The 24,328-nt window shown below is 41.9% G+C and overlaps 1 protein-coding gene across 1 annotated transcript; it reads left to right on the forward strand.

Annotated features, from left to right (window-relative positions):
- Window positions 1-675: 675 nt before the first annotated feature.
- Window positions 676-15,717, forward strand: LOC139320707 (uncharacterized). Its single transcript, XM_070949143.1, has 3 exons — window positions 676-681; window positions 3,504-5,416; window positions 15,549-15,717. Exons 1-3 carry the CDS (start codon window positions 676-678, stop codon window positions 15,715-15,717), a joined length of 2,088 nt encoding a protein of 695 aa, XP_070805244.1.
- Window positions 15,718-24,328: the final 8,611 nt, after the last annotated feature.

Below are 24,328 nucleotides of genomic sequence, written 5' to 3' on the forward strand. Positions count from 1 at the left end.
AGGTATTTCTAATCTAATGATTGGTATTTAGGGCAGCTTTTTGCAAGGAAAGAAGCATTTTGTATTTTTGTACAAACAAAATGTACAAAAAATGTACAACAACTGTTGACTTACAACAGTTCATTTAGTGACCATTCAAAGTTAAAATGGCACTGAAAAAAGTGACTTATGACCATTTTTCACACTTATGACCATTGCAGCATCCCCACGGTCAGGAGAGGTCTGGTGAGGCGAAGCACCCCTAGACGTGAATGATAATCAAGTTGGCTACGCCCACCCAGTCACATGACCACCCAGCCACGCCTACCTAGCTGGTCACTAGGGCAGACAACGAGTTGTTAAATTATTTGAATCCTACCACTGAGTCATGTGCTGACCACACCCACCCTGGGTTAGCGATACATCATGTGTCATTGTGAGTTTGACATCCCTGGCTTAGAGGTAGGAGCTTAATCCTAGCTAGACCCTCTACTTTCCTAAAGCATCTCCATGAAATTGAGCTCTCTTGCTCTTGCAGTTCTGGAGTTCTGAATGTTCAGGCATCTGGAACTTAGTTGGCCACAACTCTTAGAATGAGCTATGCTATCATTATCCTGATATTGACAAGGGTAATCATAGCTCTACCTCAGGGGTGAAATGCTCCCTGTTCAGACCGGATCGCCCAATCCAGTAGCGATGGAGGTGGGTGGTTCGGAGAACCAGTAGCAAAAATCCCTGCCCGCCCCCATGCCCAGATAAGCCGCACAATCATCAGAGGTTTTCTTTTTACTTTTAAAAGCATTTTTCTACAACCTCTTCGGCTGAAAAAATGCTTTTAAAAGTAAAAAAAAAAGCCTCTGATGATTGTGCGGCTCATCTGGGATTGTCAGAGGCATTTAAAAGAAAAAAACTCTCTGATGATCCAAGCTGAGTTGCCTGATTGTCAGAGGCATTTAAAAGAAAAAAAGCCTCTGCCGATCAGACAACTCAGCTGGGATCATCAGAGCCTTTTGAAAGCATTTTTTTTACAACCTCTTTGCCGAAGAGGTTGTAGAAAAAATGGTTTTAAAAGTAAAAAAAAAAAATGGCCACGCCCACCCAGTCACATTACACCCCCCCTCACCAAGCCACACCCACAGAACCGGTAGTAACAAATTTTAGATTTTACCACTGCTCTGCCTCCTTGGAGTGTCCTGCGTTAGCAGGTTCTTGTGATTCTGTTTTAGCCAGAGAACCGTTTGGGAGAGCTTACAACATTACTTTCCCACATCAATCTCTTGTAACATCCCAATATAGTTGTAGTGTCTCTTCCCTATGGTGTCTCTTCCCTTGTGTCACATTGGTTGAAATGGCTGTATGCTATACAAAGCCAGAATGGTCAAGGGCAAGTGATTACAGCATGAGGAAAACAATAGGGTTTTTAAAAAATATATGTGGCAAATGTCAAAACATTTTTTTCCAATATTGCTGGAACTACATTCTTAAATTCTATACTTTGGGGCCAGTAAAGAAAACATAAACAGAGCTATAGGAAACAGTAAAGTTCATGCAAATAAAACTGGCTTTAATGGTGCACTTGGAGTGTTGGCAAGCTCTTTAGTTTCTTTTCTTTTAGATTCTACAGTCCTGTGTATAAGAGAGATGCCCTATTGTCATGATAGATCTATTCTGGCTTTCTCCATTGCAGGTTTCTGGTGGCTGCCTAAGGCACAGCAGCACTTGGCTGTCCTTGAGATTTAAATTTAGATGTGGTCAGAGTTATAACATGAAATGCTTACATTTGACTGCATCACAATTCCCATTTTGCAGCAACTGTGCCTGAAGCAACACAAGTGAGCATGACAGTTTGTATATTTTTAAATAGCTAATTGTTGGTCATATAAAAGAGATAATTTCACTTGCTTGACAAATTCCTGAGGACAGATTATTAAAAGCAGATTTGGAGATGGCTGCTAGTATAAGCTTTGGTTTCATGAGGCATCAGCCTGTATGTTGTCTTAGAGTTGGAGTCTATTGCTGGGCACTTCTGCCAAGCTTTAATTAGCACCTGATTTTCAAAGCATCTTAAATTTTAAACCAATTATATACAGTAAGTCTAACTGAATGTAGATGTCTGTTTTGCCTGACAGTTCACCTGCTTCTATTTATAGGGATTTTTTAACATGTAGAACTGCTTTATTTCCAGAGTCCTGCCTTTTCAAATATCAGCAACCAGGAACCTGTTGCTTGTGTTTTCTACAGCAAGATCTTTTTCTGTAATATATTCTCTGCCAATACTATATAGTTCAGATGAGGTAAGGTACTAGGACTGGTATTAAAATTTGTTCCTACATGAGTAATTTCAATTAAGCATTAAGAAGTTAACCTGAGAAGATAGTTAACCATTCCTCCAGTCATTCTCAAGACATTTTCTGTGCCTATCATACAGAATGGAACCTGCACTGCATATCAGACATAAATACAATAGAGAGAGTCCAGAGATATTTTACGAGAAGAGTCCTCCATTCCTCTACCTGCAACAAAATACTTTATGCCACCAGATTTCAAATTTTGGGCTTAGACAACTTAGAACTATGCCGACTTTGGTCTGACCTAAATGTGGTACATAAAATTATCTGCCACAATGTCCTATTTGTCAATGACTACTTCAGTTTCAACCACAACAATACACAAACAAATAATAGATACAAACTCAAGGTATCAAATTATGTTTATACTTTTATCTGTTATCTTATATATGCTTTACAAATAAATAAATAAATAAAATAAAATAATAAATAAATAAATAAATAAATAAAATAAAACCAAAACTAAAACTAAAACTATAGTTCCTTTTATCCCAATTGTGTTTGTTTACCTGGAAAGAAGTTTAAGGTACAGGTCTCATATTAGTAACATTAGCAGAATAGGCTTAATGGATAAAGAACTTGAAAAAAAATGGAACTTTTGTCACTGCGTTTTTTATTTCCCAGCTGAGCTTCATTATTTTTGGACTAATAGACTTACTGTAGTTTGCCAAGTTCCTTATCAGTATTCTACTACGCATGTCCGCATTCTTTCACTTGCTTCACACACTCTTTCCTTTGTTCTCTTTCCAGCAAGGTCCAGCTGAGAAATAGCCGGCAAGAATTATTTTCAAAAATGTAGCAATTACTTTTATTAGTTAGTGAGGTGTTCTATTTTCTTTATAACAAATAAATGAGTTTTATTAGAGAACTTTTCTTTGCGTTTCTTTTTCAGAATATTGCAACAAGGAGGAGCCACGATCCATCCTCTAATAAACCAGGGTGATTTGTCCCAGAGCCAAAAATGGGATTAATCAACGCCCTGACATCTGGTAGCTCGGACGGTTCATTTATGGCTTTTTTCCTTGTTTTGTTATTTCTGATAAGAGCGCATAGGCAATTAGTTTTTAGCTACTGAGGTACGCTAATTATATTGCTGAGATGCCGAAACAGAAGAAAAACAAATACAAAATGTATTTTGCTGAGAAGGTGGCAGAAAGGAGTTTTTCAGATTTCCAGCCCCTTACTTCAGCCACACGCCTGGAACAAGAAGCCGTGGGAACAGAAATGAAGGGAGATAACACAGAAATTGTTTTTGAAGATAACGTACTGGAACTGAGGTCAGTGACGTCTTCTTCTGAATATACATGCTCTCAAAAAGTCCCCCCAGAACCTTCTGAATTTGTAACGCTCGATGCAAGGCCAAAGCAAACTGCCGAGCAAAATTACTCCCATGCAGAGAGAGAAACAATTCATTATTCTCCTCGAAGCTCGAAGCTCACCCTGGATGAGCTGGCTCTGAAAGCCTTTCGTGACCGTATAAAATTCTATGAACAGGAGTTATCCCAGGCAAAAATGGCTATATCTATGCTTGAGCAAGATAAGGGAGATAACTTAAGATTTTCAAAAACCACCATATTGTCTTCTTCCTCAGAGCCAAAGACACTCCCCCTGGTGGATTCTGTGTCAGGCCAATTAAGGCAAAGAGCACTGCATACGTCACATGAAAGTCTCCCTGATCAAGTTACATATAAACCTGCCACGCAATCATTCCTTGTAACTGCAAAGCTGCCCGAAGCTAAAGGTGCAGCACCATCTGCTGGCGAAAGTAATTTACTACAGGAAGCTGAAAGAGAAAGGAGCTTAGATGAACATTTTAAATTACTACAGCAGAACCTGGCAAACCTATCTCTAACTCACTCAGAGATTCAAGCTGAAATGCCACAAGTGTCTCCACGGGCTCAAACTCCAACACCCCCTGGTGGTGATGGTGTCTATTTAGATAGAACACAGGCACGCTTTATGCAGCAAAGGCAAATGTCTGCATCCCCAGCAGGTCATGCCAATATTGCAGATCAAGCACAAATGGCAACTGGAATACAGCAGATTCCAGTGCATCAGCCACAGCAGCTACAAATGCCTGCATATGTGCCCCAGCCACAAGTGCAAATAGAGCCACCTCCTGGCCCACCTCCAATGGCACAACCAAGACCATTTTTAGGTCCACACCAGGCACAGCAAATACCACAGACATTTCTGCCAGCACAGCCAGTGTACCAAGTGCAGGCTCCTTACCAGGCATTCTCTGTCTCTCCACTAACTGGTGAGTCAAAACTAAAAATGTCAGGACACAATTACAAAGCCTGGGTCAGTGAGATTACACTATTGCTTCTTAGAGAAGGCACTCACTGCATGGTATTTAATCCTCCTGCTCAACCTTGGATTTATGCAATAAGAGATTTAGAGATAAGGGCTTGCACAACATTCTTGATGTCCATGGATACTGAACTGCAGGTCACTTTTCCACCAAACACAACAGCCCGACAAATTTGGGCTGAATTGGAAAATTGCTACAGGCCTGTCTCAATTGAATCTTCATGTTTACTGATGTCTGAACTCCATGGTTCGAGATTGAAACCTGGTGAACAAATTGGAGGGCATTTGACCAAACTGAAAGGTCTGAGAACAGAATTGAGAGAAAGAGGCCATAATATTGAAGATATTCAAATGATCAGCATCATTATTAACTCTTTGAACTATGAATGGAAAGATGCTGTTACAAAAATTAACCAAGTCCCAATTGCTCAACGCACAGTGGACAATGTCTGTAGACTTTTAATTGAAGAAGAGGCATTCATGTTGGCCATGCCACATTTGAGAGGACCACCCGCATCAAGAGCTCCAGCTAGGCCCCCCTTCCAAGGAAGGACCTACACTCCAAGGATGCCAAGATGCAACACCTGCAATCGTGTGAGACATGCCACCCGGGATTGTCCCCAACGAGTTCCAGCTCCTGTCACATACCAGCCCAGAGGAACAGATTCCAGAGGCAGAGACAGAGGTGGAAGACAAGGTCGTCATGGTCCCCGGCATGATCCACAAACTCCACTCGCCACATTGGCCTTAACCAATGATCCACAACTTCAACCAGAGTACGACAGACGACTCCTGTGGACTTTGGATAGTGGTGCAGCATTGCATGTTACCTACAGAAAGGAACTTTTCACAGAGATGCACGAGCCTGAACCAGAACTACATGAACTTTATTCTTTCTCCAATCATCCTTGTCAGGTCAAAGGAAAAGGAACTGTTTATGTTGAAGAGCTCGATGCATTCATTCCTGATGTTTATTACATACCAACAGCAACCAGTAATTTGCTTAGTCAGTGTCACTTGTCTAGAATGTTAAAGTTCCAAGTTCACCACCTTGAAAAAGCAAGTTACATAGTTAAAGATGGAGATATTGTTGCTGGAACCATATTAATTGATGGTGTTTATTACTTAAAGCCAAAGCCTAAAACGCAAACACAGGCAACCCTTGTCATGGTCAGACCATTCTCTCCTTAGACTTGACTTCCTGACCGCTATGCCCCACCGCAGGGAGGCGGAACCGATCAGGTGGTTCCGCCCCAGGCGCCTGATGGATCCTGATAGGTTCCGAATGGAGCTTGGGCCATTTCCTGAGACTCTGGCGCGCGACTCGACGGAAGACCTGGTGGCCGCCTGGGATAGGGCGGCCGCTGGTGCTTTAGACCGGGTCGTGCCTTTGCGGCCTCTGACCCGGCGCCGAATCTGCCCAGCTCCTTGGTTCTCCGAGGAGCTGAGGGGGATGAAACGCCGGAAAAGACGCCTAGAGAGTAGTTGGAGGGCCAGTCGCTCCGAATCTGACCGTACACTAGTGAGGTCTTATATCAAGACCTACTTAGTGGCAATAAAGGCGGCAAAGTGTAATTACTTTTCCGCTCTTATCGCATCGGCAGAAAATCGCCCAGCTGCCTTGTTTAGGGTGACTCGCTCCCTTCTCCATCTGGGAGTGCGGGAAGACCCCTTGCAAGGTCGTGCTGAGGATTTTGCGCATTATCTGCATGATAAAGTCGCTCAAATTCGGGAAGGCTTGGACTCCGACTGGGTAGGTACAGGCGAGTTGTCCGAGGTCTGTCTTGAGACGGTTATCTGGGATGAGTTTGACCCTGTGACTCCCGAGGACGTGGACAGGATGCTGCGGAGGTTGAACACAACCACATGTTTATTGGACCCGTGTCCCTCCTGGTTGGTGCTGGCTACCCGGGAGGTTACACGAGGCTGGCTCCAGAGGATTATAAATGCTTCCTTGAGTGAGGGGTTCTTGCCTCCCGCCTTGAAAGAGGCGGTGGTGAGGCCCCTCCTCAAGAAGCCCTCTCTGGACCCAGCTGTTTTAGCAAACTATCGTCCAGTTTCCAACCTTCGCTTCTTGGCGAAGGTTGTTGAGAGTGTGGTTGTGCGACAGCTCCCGCAGTACCTGGATGAAACCGTCTATCTAGATCCGTTCCAGTCCGGCTTCAGGCCCGGGTACAGCACGGAAATGGCATTGGTCGCGTTGGTTGATGATCTCTGGAGGGCTCGGGACAGAGGTTGCTCCTCTGTTCTGGTCCTATTAGACCTCTCAGCGGCTTTTGATACCATCGACCATGGTATCATGCTGCGCCGGTTGGAGGGGTTGGGAGTGGGAGGCACTGTTTTACGGTGGTTCTCCTCCTATCTCTCCGACCGGTCGCAGTCTGTGTTGGCTGGAGGGCAGAGGTCGACCTCAAGGCACTTGGTTTGTGGGGTGCCACAAGGGTCGGTCCTCTCGCCTCTCCTGTTCAACATTTATGTGAAGCCACTGGGCGAGATCATCTGTGGTTTTGGGGTGCAGTGCCATCTGTACGCTGATGACACCCAGCTGTACATCTCCACCCCAGACCACCCCAACGATGCCCTTGAAGTGATGTCCCGGTGCCTGGAGGCGGTGCAGGTCTGGATGGGGAGGAACAGGCTCCGACTCAATCCCTCCAAGACTGAGTGGCTGTGGCTGCCGGCGTCCCGATATAGTCAGCTGGTGCCATCGCTGACTATTGGGGGCGAGACATTGGCCCCCACGGAGAGGGCGCGTAACTTGGGTGTCCTCCTGGATGCACGGCTGTCTTTAGAAGAGCATTTGACGGCTGTGGCCAGGGGGGCTTTCTATCAGGTTCGCCTGATACGCCAGTTGCGCCCCTTTCTGGATCGGGACTCCCTATGCACGGTCACTCATGCCCTCAGTACTTCCCGCCTCGACTACTGCAACGCTCTCTACATGGGGCTCCCCTTGAGGAGCACTCGGAGGCTCCAACTGGTGCAGAATGCGGCCGCGCGGGTACTTACGGGGGCGACATGGCGCTCCCACGTGACACCTCTCCTGCGCGAGCTGCATTGGCTTCCAGTGGTCTTCCGAGTGCGCTTCAAGGTGTTGGTTCTCATCTTCAAAGCGCTCCATGGCTTAGGACCCAGTTATTTACGAGACCACCTTCTGCCTCCGATAACCTCCCACTGGCCAACACGCTCCCACAGAGAGGGTCTCCTCAGGGTGCCGTCTGTCAGGCAATGTCGGCTGGCAACCCCCCGGGGAAGAGCCTTCTCTTTGGGGGCACCCGCCCTCTGGAATGAGCTACCCCCAGGGATACGACTAATCCCGGACCTCCGGACCTTCCGCCGGGCCCTGAAGACTTTTTTATTTCAGCAAGCCGGGCTGGGTTAAAAATTTTTAATTGGGTGAATTTTATGGGTAACGGGGTTTTAAATTGGAGAAGCCTAAGATAATTTAATTTTGTTTTAATGTATTTTAATATTTGTATTGTGTGTTTTTAATTCTGGCTGTTCACCGCCCCGAGTCCTTTGGGAGAGGGGGCAGTATAAAAATTTAATAAATAATAATAATAATAAAAGTATACAAACTCCAAAAAGGGAGAGCACAGGCCCAGAGAGAGATGCTCCAGAGAGAGATCCTGTTGCTATTCCTAAGGCTCCTAAAGCCAACAAAAATAGAATTGGTAAACAGGTTGCTCAGAGCAAGCCTGAGGTTCCGCATAAAAATGTTAATGTTGAGAATTCACTAACTGGTAAACCTTTGCATTCCAGGTGTATCCACAAATGGCATAGAAGATTGGGGCATGCCAGTTTCCGTGTTCTTAGGAAGATGCCGGAGTTCGCAAACGGTTTGGATCTAAAGGGGTGTAAGGTGTTTTTGGATTGTGCTGTCTGCAAAAAGGCCAAATCCAAAGCAGCAGCCATTCCCAAACACGCTACACGCCTGTCAACATGCATTTTTGATTTGGTTCACATTGACATAGTTGGTCCATTCCCGCCATCATTTGGTGGTAGAAAATATTTTCTAACAATTGTTGATAATTACTCTAGATATGGATATGTATATCCTATGAAAGAAAAATCAGAGACCTTTCAGATCTTTAAAGACTTTGCAACCCTTGTTTCTACCCAACACCAAGTTCGCATCGCCAGAATCCAGAGTGATCGTGGTGCCGAATTCATGTCTCAGCATTTCCAGGACTGGATGCGTAAGAATGGAATTCTTCATCAGACTTCGGCCCCGACACACCGGCTCACATCGGAGAGATACTGCAAACCATGATGTGTTGTCTCCTAGAAGACACCAACCTTGATATGATATACTGGGGTGAAGCTATCAAGTATGCAAATTACATTGTCAACCATACTTGGGGCAGTGTAATAAATCAGACTCCTTTCTTCATGTTGTATGGCTACAAGCCCGATCTTAAAAACATCCATATTTTTGGTTCATATGCTATGGTGAACATTCCCTTAGCTCAAAGAAGAAAAGGAGGTCCAACAGCAAAGAGACTGAGATTTATGGGTATTGATGATAACTCAAAATGGAGCAGATTTATTGACTCTAAACATGCAATTGTGATTTCCCAATCTGCTAATTTTGAGGAAGATATTGACTGGTCCAGGATTCATTCCAATGATCCTGGAGTTTATTTTCCCAGAGATGATACTGCTGATGCTACGCAGATTGATGATCAAGATTCCACTGATTCTTCTCAACCCGATGTTCCGTCTTCGCAAGCCGCGGATGCTGATGCTAGCGACGAAAGTGAGGACGAGGACGAAGCAGAAGAAGACTGGACAGTTGTTCCGAGACGTTCCAAGAGGGTCACAAAAGGAATCCCTCCACAACGATATTCTTGGCAACTGACAAAAGCACCCTTGCCTTTGATTTGCAATGTTACACTTCCACCTGATAATTTCACACAAATCAAGCACCTCCCTGATTCAGAGCAAGACAAATGGTATGATGCAATGCAGGTTGAAATGGACAGTCTAAAGAAACTGTAAAACTGCAAAACCTCCAGCAAACAAAAAGGTCATTGGCACTCGATGGCTCTATAGAATCAAAAAGAAACCAAATGGTGAGTCATTGTACAAAGCCAGACTTGTAGCTCAGGGTTTCGCGCAACGTTATCCTGAGGACTACACAAATACTTACTCACCGACAGTTAGAACTGAAAGTGTAAAAATTGCTTTAGCAACTGCAACTATCCTTGGTTTAGAAGTTTTCCAGTTTGATGTTGACACGGCTTATCTACATGCAGACCTAGACGAAGAGATCTACGTGAAAAGTCCTCCAGGATTCCGACAGCAAGAAGGGGATACCTGGTTTCTAAACAAAAGTCTTTATGGTCTGAAACAATCTGGTTTAATGTGGTACTTATGTCTTACTGACAAACTAAGTTCAATGGGCTTTATTAAGTCCGAAACTGATGAGTGCGTGTTCACAAAAAGATCTAACAATGCATATGAGATAGTTCTTGTTTATGTTGATGATATTGTTTATATTGGTCCAAATAAGCAAATGAGTGAGATTTTTGCCAAAGCTTTGCAGAGATACTTCACATTGAAATCATTAGGTCATATTAGCACTTATTTAGGTGTTCAGATTGAAAAAACACAGAAGGGGTTTAGTCTTTCACAAGAAGATAAAATTGAACAAGTTTTGCATCATTGCAACATGAAAGATGCTAACACAACAAAGACACCCATGCAAACAGATTTTCACAACTTGACACAAGAAGCAAGTCCTGCATTCGAGGCTCAAACACTTTATCGTTCAGTCATTGGGTCACTGTTATACATTAGTAGTTGGACCAGACTCGACATTGCACTTAGTGTTAATCTCTTATCTCGACACATAGGTAAGGCAAAACAGTTTCATTGGACATGTATTAAGAAATTATTGAGATACCTAAAATACACTAAACACTTGAAGTTATTGTTAGAACCAACACATGCTGATTATGCAGAATTATGTTGTTATGCAGATTCTGATTGGGCAAGTGATAAGAAATCACGTAAAAGTACTTCAGGTTATATGATGTTCTTAAATGGATGTCCTGTTTATTGGCAAGTACGTAAACAGAATTTTGTTTCTTGTTCATCTACTGAAGCTGAATATGCTTGTGTTTCTGATGCATGTAATTCTCTAACTTGGTTTAATGCTTTAGTCACAGATATCTGGACACACCCGATCCGACCGATCACCGTGATGGAAGACAATGAATCGGTGGTTTATATTTCTGAATCACATTTCACAGGTTCTAGGTCCAGACACATTGACATCCGTTACCAAAACATAAAACATTTAGTGAAAAAAGGTTTTGTCAAAATGCAATATGTATCTACACATGATCAAATTGCTGATATGCTCAACAAACCACTCCCAGCAGCTCAACACGAGTATCTGCGTGAGAAGATGTGCCTTATTTGATGATGTACTGATATTCGCTCAACTGGCAAAGAAGGGGAATGTCACTGCGTTTTTTATTTCCCAGCTGAGCTTCATTATTTTTGGACTAATAGACTTACTGTAGTTTGCCAAGTTCCTTATCAGTATTCTACTACGCATGTCCGCATTCTTTCACTTGCTTCACACACTCTTTCCTTTGTTCTCTTTCCAGCAAGGTCGGCTGAGAAATAGCCGGCAAGAATTATTTTCAAAAATGTAGCAATTACTTTTATTAGTTAGTGAGGTGTTTTATTTTCTTTATAACAAATAAATGAGTTTTATTAGAGAACTTTTCTTCGCGTTTCTTTTTCAGAATATTGCAACAAGGAGGAGCCACAATCCATCCTCTAATTAACCAGGGTGATTTGTCCCAGAGCCAAAAATGAGATTAATCAATGCCCTGACAACTTTCAGGTTACATATGCTTACAGCAGCAAGAATACTTTATGCACAAAAATTGAAGGGTACTGTTATTTCCACAGTGGACGAATGGCTACAAAAGTTGATGGAGTTAGCAGAGATGGCTAAACTGACTGCTTTGATTAAAGAAAAGAGTACAATTAATTTTATTTCTACTTGGAAACTGCTTTTGGACTTTGTGTTGAGGTGGAAAAAATAAAATTAATATGCTTTAATTTAATATGCTTTTATTCTTCCACATGTCAATACAACTTCAAAAACGGCCCTTATTCCCCGGAGGCCCTAGGGCACCTACCCTTGGCAGTGGGAAGATCTGCCCGAAGGCAGAGAGTGCTAAGAATCATTGGATTAATCAGCCAGCCTTTGGACTTTGGACATTGGAATGGTCAATATTCGAACAAGGAAAAAGGATGTTCGCTTAGAAGAGCTACTGATCGAACTCAATAATATGCATTGGCATATTGGAAAGGGGTTAGCCTGGTGCTCCTGTGCACCGTATTGTTGTACACCACCTAAGCAAAAGGTAGCAGGTCTGCCCAATTAGTTTGTTGATAATTAATGTAGCATCTTAAGGGTCCATTTCAGGGGCTGACTTGGCCATGGTTTCACTCTCCCCCCCTCCAGTCTTTAGTAGCTCGGTGATTGGGAGGGTGATCTCAGCAAAGCGGGGAATGAACTGTCTGTAGTAATTATTAAACCCCAAGAAGCTTTGGAGTTGCTTGCGGGTTCGAGGGGGTTGTCAATCCAGGACTGCTTTGACTTTCCCTGGATCAATTGCTACTTCCTCACTAGACACCTGATACGCTAGGTAGACTAGGCTGGACTTGTGAAATTCACACTTGGATAATTTGGCATATAGGTTTGCCTCTAGGAGTTCCTTTTTTTCTTTTTTTTTTTGCAAAAAGATTTTTTTTCCTTTTTTTTCAAATATTCAAACTACATCTTTTCAGAATAGCGCTTTGATCCGGTCATCAATTTGTTCAATTTTTTGTCATCTTTAACAAAATTTTATATATTCTATTTTGCCATAACACTTATTTCTTAATCTTAAATCACATATTTCAACTTAGAAAAAGTTTACTCATATTTACTTAATCAAAAACAATTACCCTTCTATTAACTCACCTTAAATCTTAATTCAATTAATACCTCATACTACATTTCACAATTCTTACCCTAAGTCCTCACTATTTACAATACAGTTCAAACATGTTTATATTTCAAAATTATTTCCCTTTCTAAAACTTCCTTACATTTATTTATTACTTCATGCAGTTCTCATTAAATCTTTATTCCAGTATTACTTTATCAAATTTAAATCTTATAACCATCAATTAAGTAATTTTTGTTTGTAAATCATAATCATATATTGATTCAATTTTCTTTTCTTTTTTGCTTAAGTAAAAATATTCAATTTATTACAATTGTTATACATATTTAAACAATATCCCAATTATTATAGCTATCAGTTTTCTCAAATAATACCATTCAGTATCTTAATAGAAATTGATTCATTATGTCCATTATTATATTTTCTTTTTACATGATCTAATTTAACCTTTCCTTTTATCATTCCACTGTTAATCCCAGTGTGATCATCTTTATTCCACTGTTAATCCCAGTGTACTCATCTTTATTTTTTTCACTGTTAATCCCAGTGTAATCTCTAAAAACCTTCTTTTATCATTCTACTGTTAATCCCAGCATAATCATCTTTTACTTAAATAAATATATTATTAAAAGTATTCAAATTGTTACAATTGTTACAAGTATTTAAACAATATCCCAATTATTATAACCATTAATTTTCTCAAGTAATACCTTCCAACATCTTAATTTTTTTTTTAATTTGATTTATATGCCGCCCTTCTCCGAAGACTCAGGGCGGCTTACAATGTGCTCAGCAATAGCCTTCATCCTTTTGTATATTTATACAAAGTCAGCTTATTGCCCCCACAAACTGGGTCCTCATTTCACCTACCTTAGAAAGGATGGAAGGCTGAGTCAACCTTGAGCCTTGGCGAGATTCGAACCCTGCAGTAATTGCAGGCAGCTGGTCTTAATAACCAGCTTAATAACAGGGTGCCTTAAACCCCTGTACTACCAAGGCTCTTAATAAAAAATTGATTCATTATATCCATTAATATATTTTCTATTAACATAGTCTATTTCTCGTATGTTTTTGCTTCAATCCATATTCCATTTCTAAGTATCTGAAACATATTTCTTCTCATATTTATTAATCTCAATATAGTCATTTTATAAATCCAAGTCCTGAACTTTTTTATTTTCCTTAATATTTTCCAACCTTTTATTCTTTTATCATTCACTGTTAATCCCAATGTAATCATTATGTTATTGTTAATCTCAATATAATCTCTAGAGACCTCCTTTTTATTATTACTATTCACATATTCAGTTACTTATTCATATTTAATCACATTGTATCTTCTTTATTCTCCACCTCTATGTTTTATTCCTCCATCTTCATTTTCTTGTCCACTTATGTATACTCCATTTCAACTTCTGTATCCTCAAAGTTTTGTCCTCTGTGCAATATTATAATTATTTCTCTTATTTCCATTCTCCAAGTCAAATAGATCAATTTGTTTCTTCTCTAATTCCTGTGCCATTTTTCTTTTTAAGTTAATATTATTCCAATTATAAGAGTTCCATTTTGATCCCTTCTTTTTCTTTTTCTTTTTTTCTCCCAAAGTCAAGCCACTTGTAGACAAGAAAATTCTCCCTGTAAGTTCTCATGGATGTTATCTGTGAAGTCCACAATTTTCCAAAACAAAAACCAAGTTGCAATATTCCTTTTTACTCCAGATGGTGTCTCTCTGCAATCCACAATTTCCGGTTGTTTAAAAAGTATCCATTTTGTTTCAATTACATAACAATCTTATTTAGCTTCTCTTTTTCTTTTAGGTTTAAAAGTACCAAATCATATTTAAAGTCCAGTCCATATTTAAATAGCTCTTCTCACTTCTTCCCCCCCCTTTTTTCCTTTTATTTGTACATCACTTCTTTTTTAAATCTTATTATCCATTCTCTTTGTTGTTGTTTTTTTTGAAATTTAAAAAGAAAGAAGGAAAAAAAAAGGATCTCTTTATTTCTTTCCAATCCTTTGACCATTATCTAATTGTTTAAGGTTTCCAAATAGTTTGTTCAAAAATCAATTTTCTATTGGGTTTTTGTCTCTTTAAAGTTACATTTCAAAATCTTCTTTGCCCCCAGGCTTCTTAGCCACTATTTATCATTAGGGGTCTTATAATTAAAAGATGTTTCCCTTGTTGTTATTTCATGCCTGGGTTGGCTATCACTCACCCGCCTTCAAAAAATTCTGTTACATTCCTCTCCTCTCTCCAGCTCTATACTTACCCTGGTTATCCCAGCTTTGTGGCAGCCACCATCCCCCACCACCGAGTCACAGAGAGTTCCCTCTGACCTTCGAGGAACTTGCCTGTTCCTCTTGGTCATCTGAGGTGCCTCTCTTTCTTCCCCATCCCTGCAGTATGGTTCTGGTCCACAGACCCATCGGCAGCAGTTCGTCAGCCGGGGTTTTCGCGGAGCTCATCGGAGCCCGCTAATTCCCCGACTGTCTCACTGCAATGCCAAACCGGAAGACCCCGCCTCTAGGAATTTTTTGAGTACCTGGTGCACCAGTTTGATGTACTCCTCCAGTGTTTCAGTGAAGATGAGAATGTCATCTAAGTATATGAGGACCCCTTTATATAAATATTCATTCAGCACCTCATTGATTAGTTGCATTAATACTGTAAGGGCCCCCCGCAGACCAAAAGGCATGATTTAAATTGAAAATTCCCAAGGGGGCAATTGAATGTGGTTTTCCATTCCTCCCTTAATCCTCACTCAGTAATATGCCTCTCACAGTTCTAGTTTGGTGAAGATTTTCCCCTTTGCTAAGTGGACTTGCATGTCTTTCATCATGGGAAGTGGGTACATATTTCCACGCAAACCCCATTAATTTCTCTAAAGTCAATGCACAGCCTTATCGACTCGCCTTTTTTCTCTTTAAACAGCACCAGTAAGACCACCCTAGACTTTGCTGGCTGTATGAACCCTCTGGACAGGTTCTTATTGATGTACTCCCTTAACTCCTTCATTTCCCTTGGGGTCATGGAGTACAGCTTCGGTTTGGGTAGTTTCGCCTCTGGCACAATCGCTATTGTGCAATTGATGGGCCGGTGAGGGGGTAGCATGTTGCACTCTGCCTCACTGAAAATCTCTGTGAGGTCCCGGTATTCCTTAAGAATCGGAGCTGTTCCGATGTGGCTCTCACTTTATCACTTTGCTTAGTGTCCTTTAGACACTGGACAGCTCCCTTTTCGGAAGTGGAAGCAGGGGGGAGAGGGCCTATTGCTAGCCTTAACTTTCTCTCTCCCCCTTCCCAGCAGATGGTGGGGGCCCAATTGTCTAGCCAGGACAGTCCCAGGATCACCACTCAGTCATTTTTGGTGCCACCACAAAGCGGATAATTTCCAAGTGCCTGCCCATCTCTAGTCTTACTAGTTCTGTGAGGAGTGTGGAGGGGGCTCCCCCTATCAATGATCCATCAACCTGTTTGAACCTTAGGGGTCAAGTCAGGGTTCTCACCCTGATTCCTAGCTTCAGGACAGTTTGCAAACTGATTAAGCAGTGGGTGCACCCCAAGTCTATTAGGGCTTCTATTATCCCCTAGGTCCTGGATTTTGGGCCATGATTTTCTCTGAAATGATGAAGGGGTGGATGGCTTCACTTACCATCGGGTCATCCTCTCCCTCATTGTCACTGTCTAGGGCACTGGCTGCTGGATGTCTCTAGCTGGAGTTCTCTCCCCCTGGATTATGGGAGGAGAGACCTTGATGGCCTGATGGGTGAACTTTCCCATCTCTCTTGGCTTTTGTTGGGGCTTCTGTACCTTGGTAGGCTGGCAGCATCTCCATCATCTGGGGAATGGGGGTGGCCTGATGACCTTGCTGGCCACAGCGAAAGAATTTGATGGGTGGTCCCGAAGCTCTGCCAGAGGGGTCTGTGGTTTGACCAGAGGTTGACCATCTCCCCAGCTGTCGCTTCTCCAGTTGGGCCTTTGGCTTTGGTTACATGTCTCTATGTCACTTGCATTGCTTGAGTTTGAGGTCCATCATTACTGCCATCTGATACCACTTGTGGATCTAGTCAGGAACCACTCAGTAAATGCATGCATTTAGCAGCTCACAGTCCAGGCACTCCTTGAAGAAGTAGACCAGTAGCCTCTCCAGCCACACTCTGGGACTCTCAGATGTATTCTTTGGCGGGACAGGCCCTCTGCTTTAGCTTGAAGATTTTGGCTTCAGCTTGCAGGTCCTGGGAGTCATCCTCGAACCTAGCTCTCAGCTCTTGAAGGAACGTGTTGATGCTCCCCAATTCTGGCATGCCCTCACCATGTCTCCCCCTCCAGGTTCATGGTCACTGCATGGATTATCACTTGGTCACTCGGGTAGTCAGCTGCATGGTTGTCCATATAGGTCCACACCTGATTCAGAAAGAAAGCCAGTTTCTCTGGGTCAAAGGTGGCTTTCATAGAAGGAGGTGTAGCTGGGTGAGAAGGAGGTTGTGGTGGCACCCAAGTGGGAGGCCAATGGCCAGGGACCCTGCCATCCCAGAGGGTTATGCATGCGGCTGGGTGGGCTCACCATCCGATGGCAGTGCAGTGGACTCTGTTGCATGCCCAAGCTCGATTGTGCCAACTGTAGTGGAGGATTGTGCCAACTGCAGTGGCTAGCCAGCCACATTGCTGCCACTGGAGCTGGATCGTGGTGGGGTGGGAACATCAGCTCAGGACCATGCTGGGCCATTTGACATGTGTGCCCCATCCCCTCAATGCTCAACTGGTTGAACATCTCCTGCAGGGTCTCCACTGCCTGCCCTTGGTAAGCTGTCAGGTATCTCTATTCTCCAGACTCGTCTAGCTCAGGAGGTCTTCTCTCTCTCCAGTATGAGGCAAAGGCAGCCGAATCCCATGTGGATGTCAGTGGGAACACCATCCCAAGCCTCTGAATGGATCCCTGGCATCTGAGGTCCTCTTTCGCTTGGTACAGGTCCCTGATGGCTGCCGCCTCCGCTCAAACCTTGGGCCAGGTCACTGCTGGGAAGGCGACCTCCATCAGCATTGCCGCTGTCTTCAGGTCCTCTGTGGGAGTCTGCAGACTCTTTGTCGGGGTCACGCCGGTGGCTCCTTCCTCCTGATTCTCCAAATCCACAATTTTCCATGAGTCTTCTCTGCTCCCTTGAGAAATTAGGTGAGTAGCTGGGGTTCAGGACCCTGGAAAATGGCTCCAGTTGGAGCAGAAAGTTAGTTGGGTCGGTTTAATGTCAGCATTCTGAGTAATGCACCCATTGAAAGCAGAACTCCAAGGCAGGCAGATTCCTTAAAGAACATGTTTATTGGATACATCATGGAAGAAAAATGTGTCTGCCATGGGAAATAAAAGACCCGGTCTTATTTTCATATTAAACAATTTTCTTATTAAACAATTTTCTTATTAAACAATTTTCTTATTAAACAATTTTTTAATAATATTTATTTACATACCAAATATCTAATCAACTATTAGCTAAAAACAGTTAAAATCTTAAAACTAATAAGACTTTTTTTTCTTTATCTTCTTCCTAAAACCTGTGTTCTGGAAACAAAAAAAGTTCAAAGAGTACAGATTCCTCTCTTATGATTCCCCCAGTGTTGCTTCAAAAGGACAGAAGACTCTAGCAATTCTTGTGTAACAGGCCAAATCCTGGCTGAGCTGAGTAGAAGGCCTTTGTATAATTTGGTCTCAAACAGCTGAGTTGTGGCTTCCAGACCGCAACTTTGCTGAGACCATTTAAGTTTCCTACTGAACAAATGTTAATGCCTGCATCACTGTGAGAGGAAAAATTAAGATAATTCCTATGTTACTTGTCCCAATGCAAAAGAATAGCCCTGCCATGTCTATGCAGCTTGCATGTTATAGGCCCTTGAAGCACATCAAACATATTTGCTGAGGTAAAAGATATTTGTTTCATTTCTTATCTATTCTATGTATCAGAATATTATCTGAAGCCAACTATGACAGAATGCAACTTTTATAGGGTTTCATAGGGACTACTGGGAAGATGTTGCTGCCATCCTTTGTATGGCTATTACATTGGAATTGCAAAACTCCAGTTGACCACTCAATGAGTACAAAGGATACAGGAGATTCTAACTCTGGGGTAGGCAACTATGGTGACTTTACGACCTGAAAATTGGCTCAGAAAGTTTGGGAGTTGAAGGCTATGGGTCATAAAGTTTCCATAGTTGCCCATTCTTGCTCTAACTTTTTGATGGCCTCTAGTGGTAAGTGGATTTCTGCAGGCCAGATCCAGAAGTCTTACCCTTCACTCAGGTCTGCTGCCAGAGAAAACTGTCTTGTGTGTCTAATGCTGGTGCTGTTTAAAATCTATATGTAATATTAAACAGGAAATAATGTCACATATTAGTCTTTGATTAAAGTGTCTTTTCATTTATTTTTCAATTAATTAAATTTAGGATTTTCATTTTATTTATATATAAGAAAAGACTGTGCATTATAGGAAAAGACTGGGAAATCACGCTGTCTCAGCATTTTTGAGGATGGAGTGGAAAATGTTTTTGGTTTTACTGTATAGAGATGATTTATTTTATTTACAAGAGTCACCACGAAGTGAGATGGGCAGCATATAAAATAAAGTAAATAAATAAATAAAGATTTAAAGTTTGCATTTTTATGTATTTGATTGAAAATACGTAAGTACACAAGCATAAACATAGCTTATGTCACAGTTTTGATGAAGCTGGGATTTTAGGTTTTTAAATTGTATATTTTGGCACTCCCTTTCATAAGAATTAATAACATTTAATTTAGGGAGAGTTGATGGGATAAAATAGCAGAAAATATTGAAAAGCTCTAAATAGTTAATAAACCTCTTCATTAATTTATTTTCTTTTTTTGCAATCAACAAAAAAGTGAAAAAGGCATATTAAAAGCAAGACTAGACTCGGCAAAACTCTAGAAAATGCTCAGAGAACTAGATGAAAATATTTTAAAAACCCACTAATCCCTTCACCATTTCAGTCTTACAGTAGGCTTTATATACAATTTATTTTATTTGCATTTATAAATGCATAGAAATGTCATTTGTATTCTAGACACATTAATTCCCTCTCCCTACTCCCTTAACCATCTTAATGGGAAGAAAATACGTTGTTCCTGATTTATGAATTTCAGTTGTGCCAGAGTTCATTCTAAATGTACACAGCTGCTGAGTACTAGTTTAACTTGGCAGATAGTAGTAAACCATTGGGTTGTGTCATTTATTTGTGCATTCATACAATGCATTCCTTGTACAGGTTCTTCAGCAGTGCTTGCTTGGAAAAGTGATCTAAAATAAGCCTAGGATGTAAGTAAAAGAGTTATGACATTATGACTCATTCTTGTTCTAGTAATCAGTTTCATTGTTAGGATAGAGTTAACCCAGAAGAACTGAATTGTTCATTCTTGGCTCTGTAATTCACTTTTGTCCCAGTCTTAATAACTATTTTTTCCTGGATAATTAAGGGGTAAAATCATGTTGGATGCCTGTTTCAGGTCTCAATGTCATTGTAGCATTTCTGTCCTATTATTGGACGGGCTGCCCAACCTTTTGCAGCTCTATTCCATTGAAACTAACATCCTGTGTCATTTCTTTTTCCTTAGGAAGTCCCGGGGTTTTTTCATCTACTTTTGTTTATCTGTCCCTTTTCTCATCAGCTACTGCTCCCTTAATTGGTTCTCTATCTTCTTTTCCATTATCACTTGCTCAACTTCTGACTTAACAAGATATGAGGAAATCTGAGTTTATGTTATGGGAAGCTGGAATATTTACCTCAAGTGATCAGGCCTTGATGGGACTAGTTCCCTGCATGTTTTTTAAAGTAAGAAAACAAAAAGAAAAATCATTCAGCTCATGCATTATGCATAGTCTCTCAGCCTGATTTAAAAATTGATTTATAGATTTTAGCATCATAACAGAAATCTGCCAGTTAAAATTTCCTTGAATCTGAAAACCTAGATGTTCACAACAGATGTTCCAAATCAATATTAGACAAATGTGATTTTGTGTATAAACTAAGAAAAAAAATATTCCCCACAGTACAATCAACCACAGTTTTAAAAAAGAAATGAAGCTACAATCAGTTCTTTCTAAAAAGCCAAAAGATTCCAAATATTGAAGTTCACACAAACTATTAAAAGACCCACTACATTGGGGAGTATACATATGAAAAATTATTCTCATTTCACTTTATTCCAACGTTAATATATTTCAATATGTGACTTATGTAGACATACATTCTATCTGAAATGTGTTTTTAGTCCTCCACCCACATTTTTCCCATAGTTTGTTCTCTAAGTTTTAATTTCTATCTTCTATTGTAACTGTTTTTTCAAAGTTGAACCTTTTTCAGTTTCACCGATATAGATGTTTTTTCTAATCTTGAAACTAATAAGTTGCTGAACAAATTGTTCGTTACAATTCATTTCCTAAACTTCTACCACAGCTAATGAGAAAAGATTTTCTATGTTTTATTTTCTTTCCAGAAAATTCTGGTAGGTGCATATACGATTAATGGTTTTGCTATTTTTTTCTTAGTAGTAGAGATAATATCAGTATAATAATAATAAAAAAGGAATAGAATTAATTGAACTAAAACTGATTTCCATAAATTTTATTAGATACTTGATGACACAGTGTTAAAAAAACACAAAATAACAGTGACTGAGGACATTTATAAAATATCTATGAAACATCTCTGAGCCTAATCATATGTCAGTTTTGGCAATCAACTGCTTGAGATGAAATTGTTTTTACAAGTATTTTCTATTATTTCAATGAAATTGTTTTTCCCACTTTAGCAAGATGCGTGTGGTACCATTCATTTATTTACTCATATATTTATTCATAAGATTTGTATAGCCACCCAGCTCCTTGATCTTGAATTGATCTGACATGCATCAACCAAGCTTAGGGTAATCCTTTTCTTGTTAACATTTTGAAAAACCATGAATTAGTCCAACAATTCTTCAAGATGGAAGAGTTACATAATTGGAGAGAATTGTTCAAGAGAACACGGATTTAATATTTCTATTTTTGTTTTCAGACTTGGTTTTAAAGATATATTTTTATAAAAAAGAACCGTGTAAGATATTCCCTTTTAATCTTTTTCAGAAAAGTAAACTCATGTTTGAGAAGAAGGAGCAATACTCTTTCAGTAGAACATTAGATTAGCATTCAGAAATGGCCTGACTGACAGATCACAACTTAACAGATGACTAAGCATTTGCCCATATTAGGTAGATATTAGGCTTATATTAGGGAGATGCTTGGTAGGAAGGGAAATGAAGGCAGAGAAATTAATCAATTGCTATCATTAACTTGCTCTGCATTAAAACTCTAAGGACAGTTTCATGGAAAAATATGTTTTCGCAGTCAGGGATAGGACTGCAGATTTTGTCTTGGAATACTCTTCTGCTGACTGAGGGACTGGTGAACAACAGTTAATGAGATTGTCCAAAATCCTAAAAGGTGTTTTTTGATCTTCAAAATCTGAATGATTTTAGCTACACAGAGTCTTTACAGAACTTGGAAACATACTTTCCAGAAAATATTTACTGGAAGCTATTCTGTGAGCTAAACTGTCAGATGCACAAACTATATGTGTTGATAACACACCCTTATGTTGCCTTGTAATGTCAAATGTGAAAGAGAAAACAAGGAAGGTTTAGAACTGTAAAATAAATTTGGCCAGGAGAATGAAATTCTGGAAGCATTTCCATTTTACTTCAGTTTGGCCAGAGATCAGAGATCAGAGATGAATCACATGCTTCCATATAGAAGTAAACAGTTACTTGATGGACTAGTATAAAGCAGGGGTGCGAAACTTGATTCATTAAGGGCTGGATCAGGGTTGTGTTTGACCTTGGGGGGGCGAGGTCAGTAGGCGTGGCTGGGTGGGCATGGGCATGGCCAGCTCGACATTATTCGTCAAGGTTCTGTTTTCAGCTGTGACGGCCTCCTGCAGTCCTCTGTCAGCAAAAACGTAGCTCAGGGAGGCCACGCACAGCCTGCCCAGGCTCTGTTTTCGGCCCGGCGACCTCCTGCAGCCCTCTGCCATCGAAAAGGAGTTCCCCGAACTCTGTTTTCACTGGCAGAGGGCTGCATGGCCCTCCCAAGCTCCATTTTTGCTGGCAGAGGCACCATAGGCCAGTCCTTCGCTGTATCCAGGGCAGCCCCATGGGCCAGCTCTAGCACCCCATGGGCCAGATCCAGCCAATGAGCCTTGAGTTTGACACCCCTGGTATAGCGTCTCCTGTCTGAGCAAGGGGTTGGAGTAGAAGACCTCCAACGTCCCTTTCAACTTTGTTATTCTGTTAAAATCTGTTCCTGCTAGGCAGTATATTTATTTTTATTTATTATTACATTTGTAAACTGCCTGACTTTCGTCTACTCATCTTGGAGTAAATCCAGGGGTGAAATGCTCCCAGTTCGGACTGGCTCGGGTGAGTAGGTAGCGGAGATTGAGGCTAGTTCGCCGAACCGGGAGCAATGGCTGGCTGGCCATGCCCCCAAACGGATCCATGGCCCGCAGTCCTGCCATGCTTGCCTGCCTTCCATGCTGCCTTCCTGGCATCCCGGTGGCCAGCTTGCGAAGGCAGGCAAGCAGAAGTCCATGTGGAAAGCAGGCAAGCATGGGAGGGCTGCGGGGAAGGAGCTAGCAGCTTACTGCCCCCCCCTCAAGCAGTGGCTTCCCTGCTCAGCCCTGTCAAGCTATGCATCCATAGCAATGGGGTTGTTTTGTTTGCCGCAGTAGTGCTTCGGGAGGGCAAGTGGACATATTCATTATAGTTGTCAGCTGCAGACGTCCGCCTGCCCTCCCGAAGTACCACTTCGGTGAACAAAACAACCCCATTGCGCTGTGCCTCCTTCTGCAGCCAAATGCACCCAGCCATCCATGCCCTTTCCTCGAATGGGCTGTGCATGGGGCGCTTGGAGAGCGAGCGAGCAAGAGAGCTCTCCAACCTCTGTTTGTGTGTGTGTGTGTGTGTGAGAGAGAGAGAGAGGGGGGGGGGAGGGAGAGAGAGGGAGGGAGCGATCTGAAGCCGAGGCACCCAAACTTCTGGCAGCAGCGGGGCAGCTTCTGAGCAGCCAGCTCCACCTGACCTACTCCTTGAGTCTCACCATTCTCCTGCCCCCCCCCAGCTCAAGCAGCAGCAGGCTCTGTGGGAGAACAGGACCTCTCATTTTTCCCACAGCACGACGTACGCTTGCTACCTCTGCTTGTCTGCTTGCAAGCGATGATCTTCTCTGCTTCTCTCAGGATGCTGGTGCAGGCACCATGGATGCATAGCTTGTTGGGGCTGAGCAGGGAAGCCGCTGCTTGAGCTGGTGGGGGGCGGAGAATGGCGAGACTCAGGGAGTAGGTCAGGTGGAGCTGGCTGCTCAGAAGCTGCCCCGCCGCTGCCAAAAGTTTGGGTGCCTCGGCTTCAGATCACTCTCTCCCTCCCTCCCGCACACACACACACACACACACACACACACACACACACACACGTTGGAGAGCTCTCTTGCTCGCTCTCTCCAAGCACCCCATGCACAGCAGAGTGACATGAATGATGTCAAACTGGCCATGCCCATCCAGTCACATGACCGCCATGCCACGCCACACCAAGCCACACCCACAGAACCGGTAGCAAAAAAAAATTAGATTTCACCCCTGAGTAAATCCCAGTGAATTTGATGAAATTTATTT

Source organism: Pituophis catenifer, unplaced genomic scaffold (genome assembly GCF_029215685.1).
Source record: "Pituophis catenifer annectens isolate HBS135680 unplaced genomic scaffold, rPitCat1.0.hap2 SCAF_8, whole genome shotgun sequence".
In the NCBI taxonomy this organism is placed as follows: Eukaryota; Metazoa; Chordata; class Lepidosauria; order Squamata; family Colubridae; genus Pituophis; species Pituophis catenifer.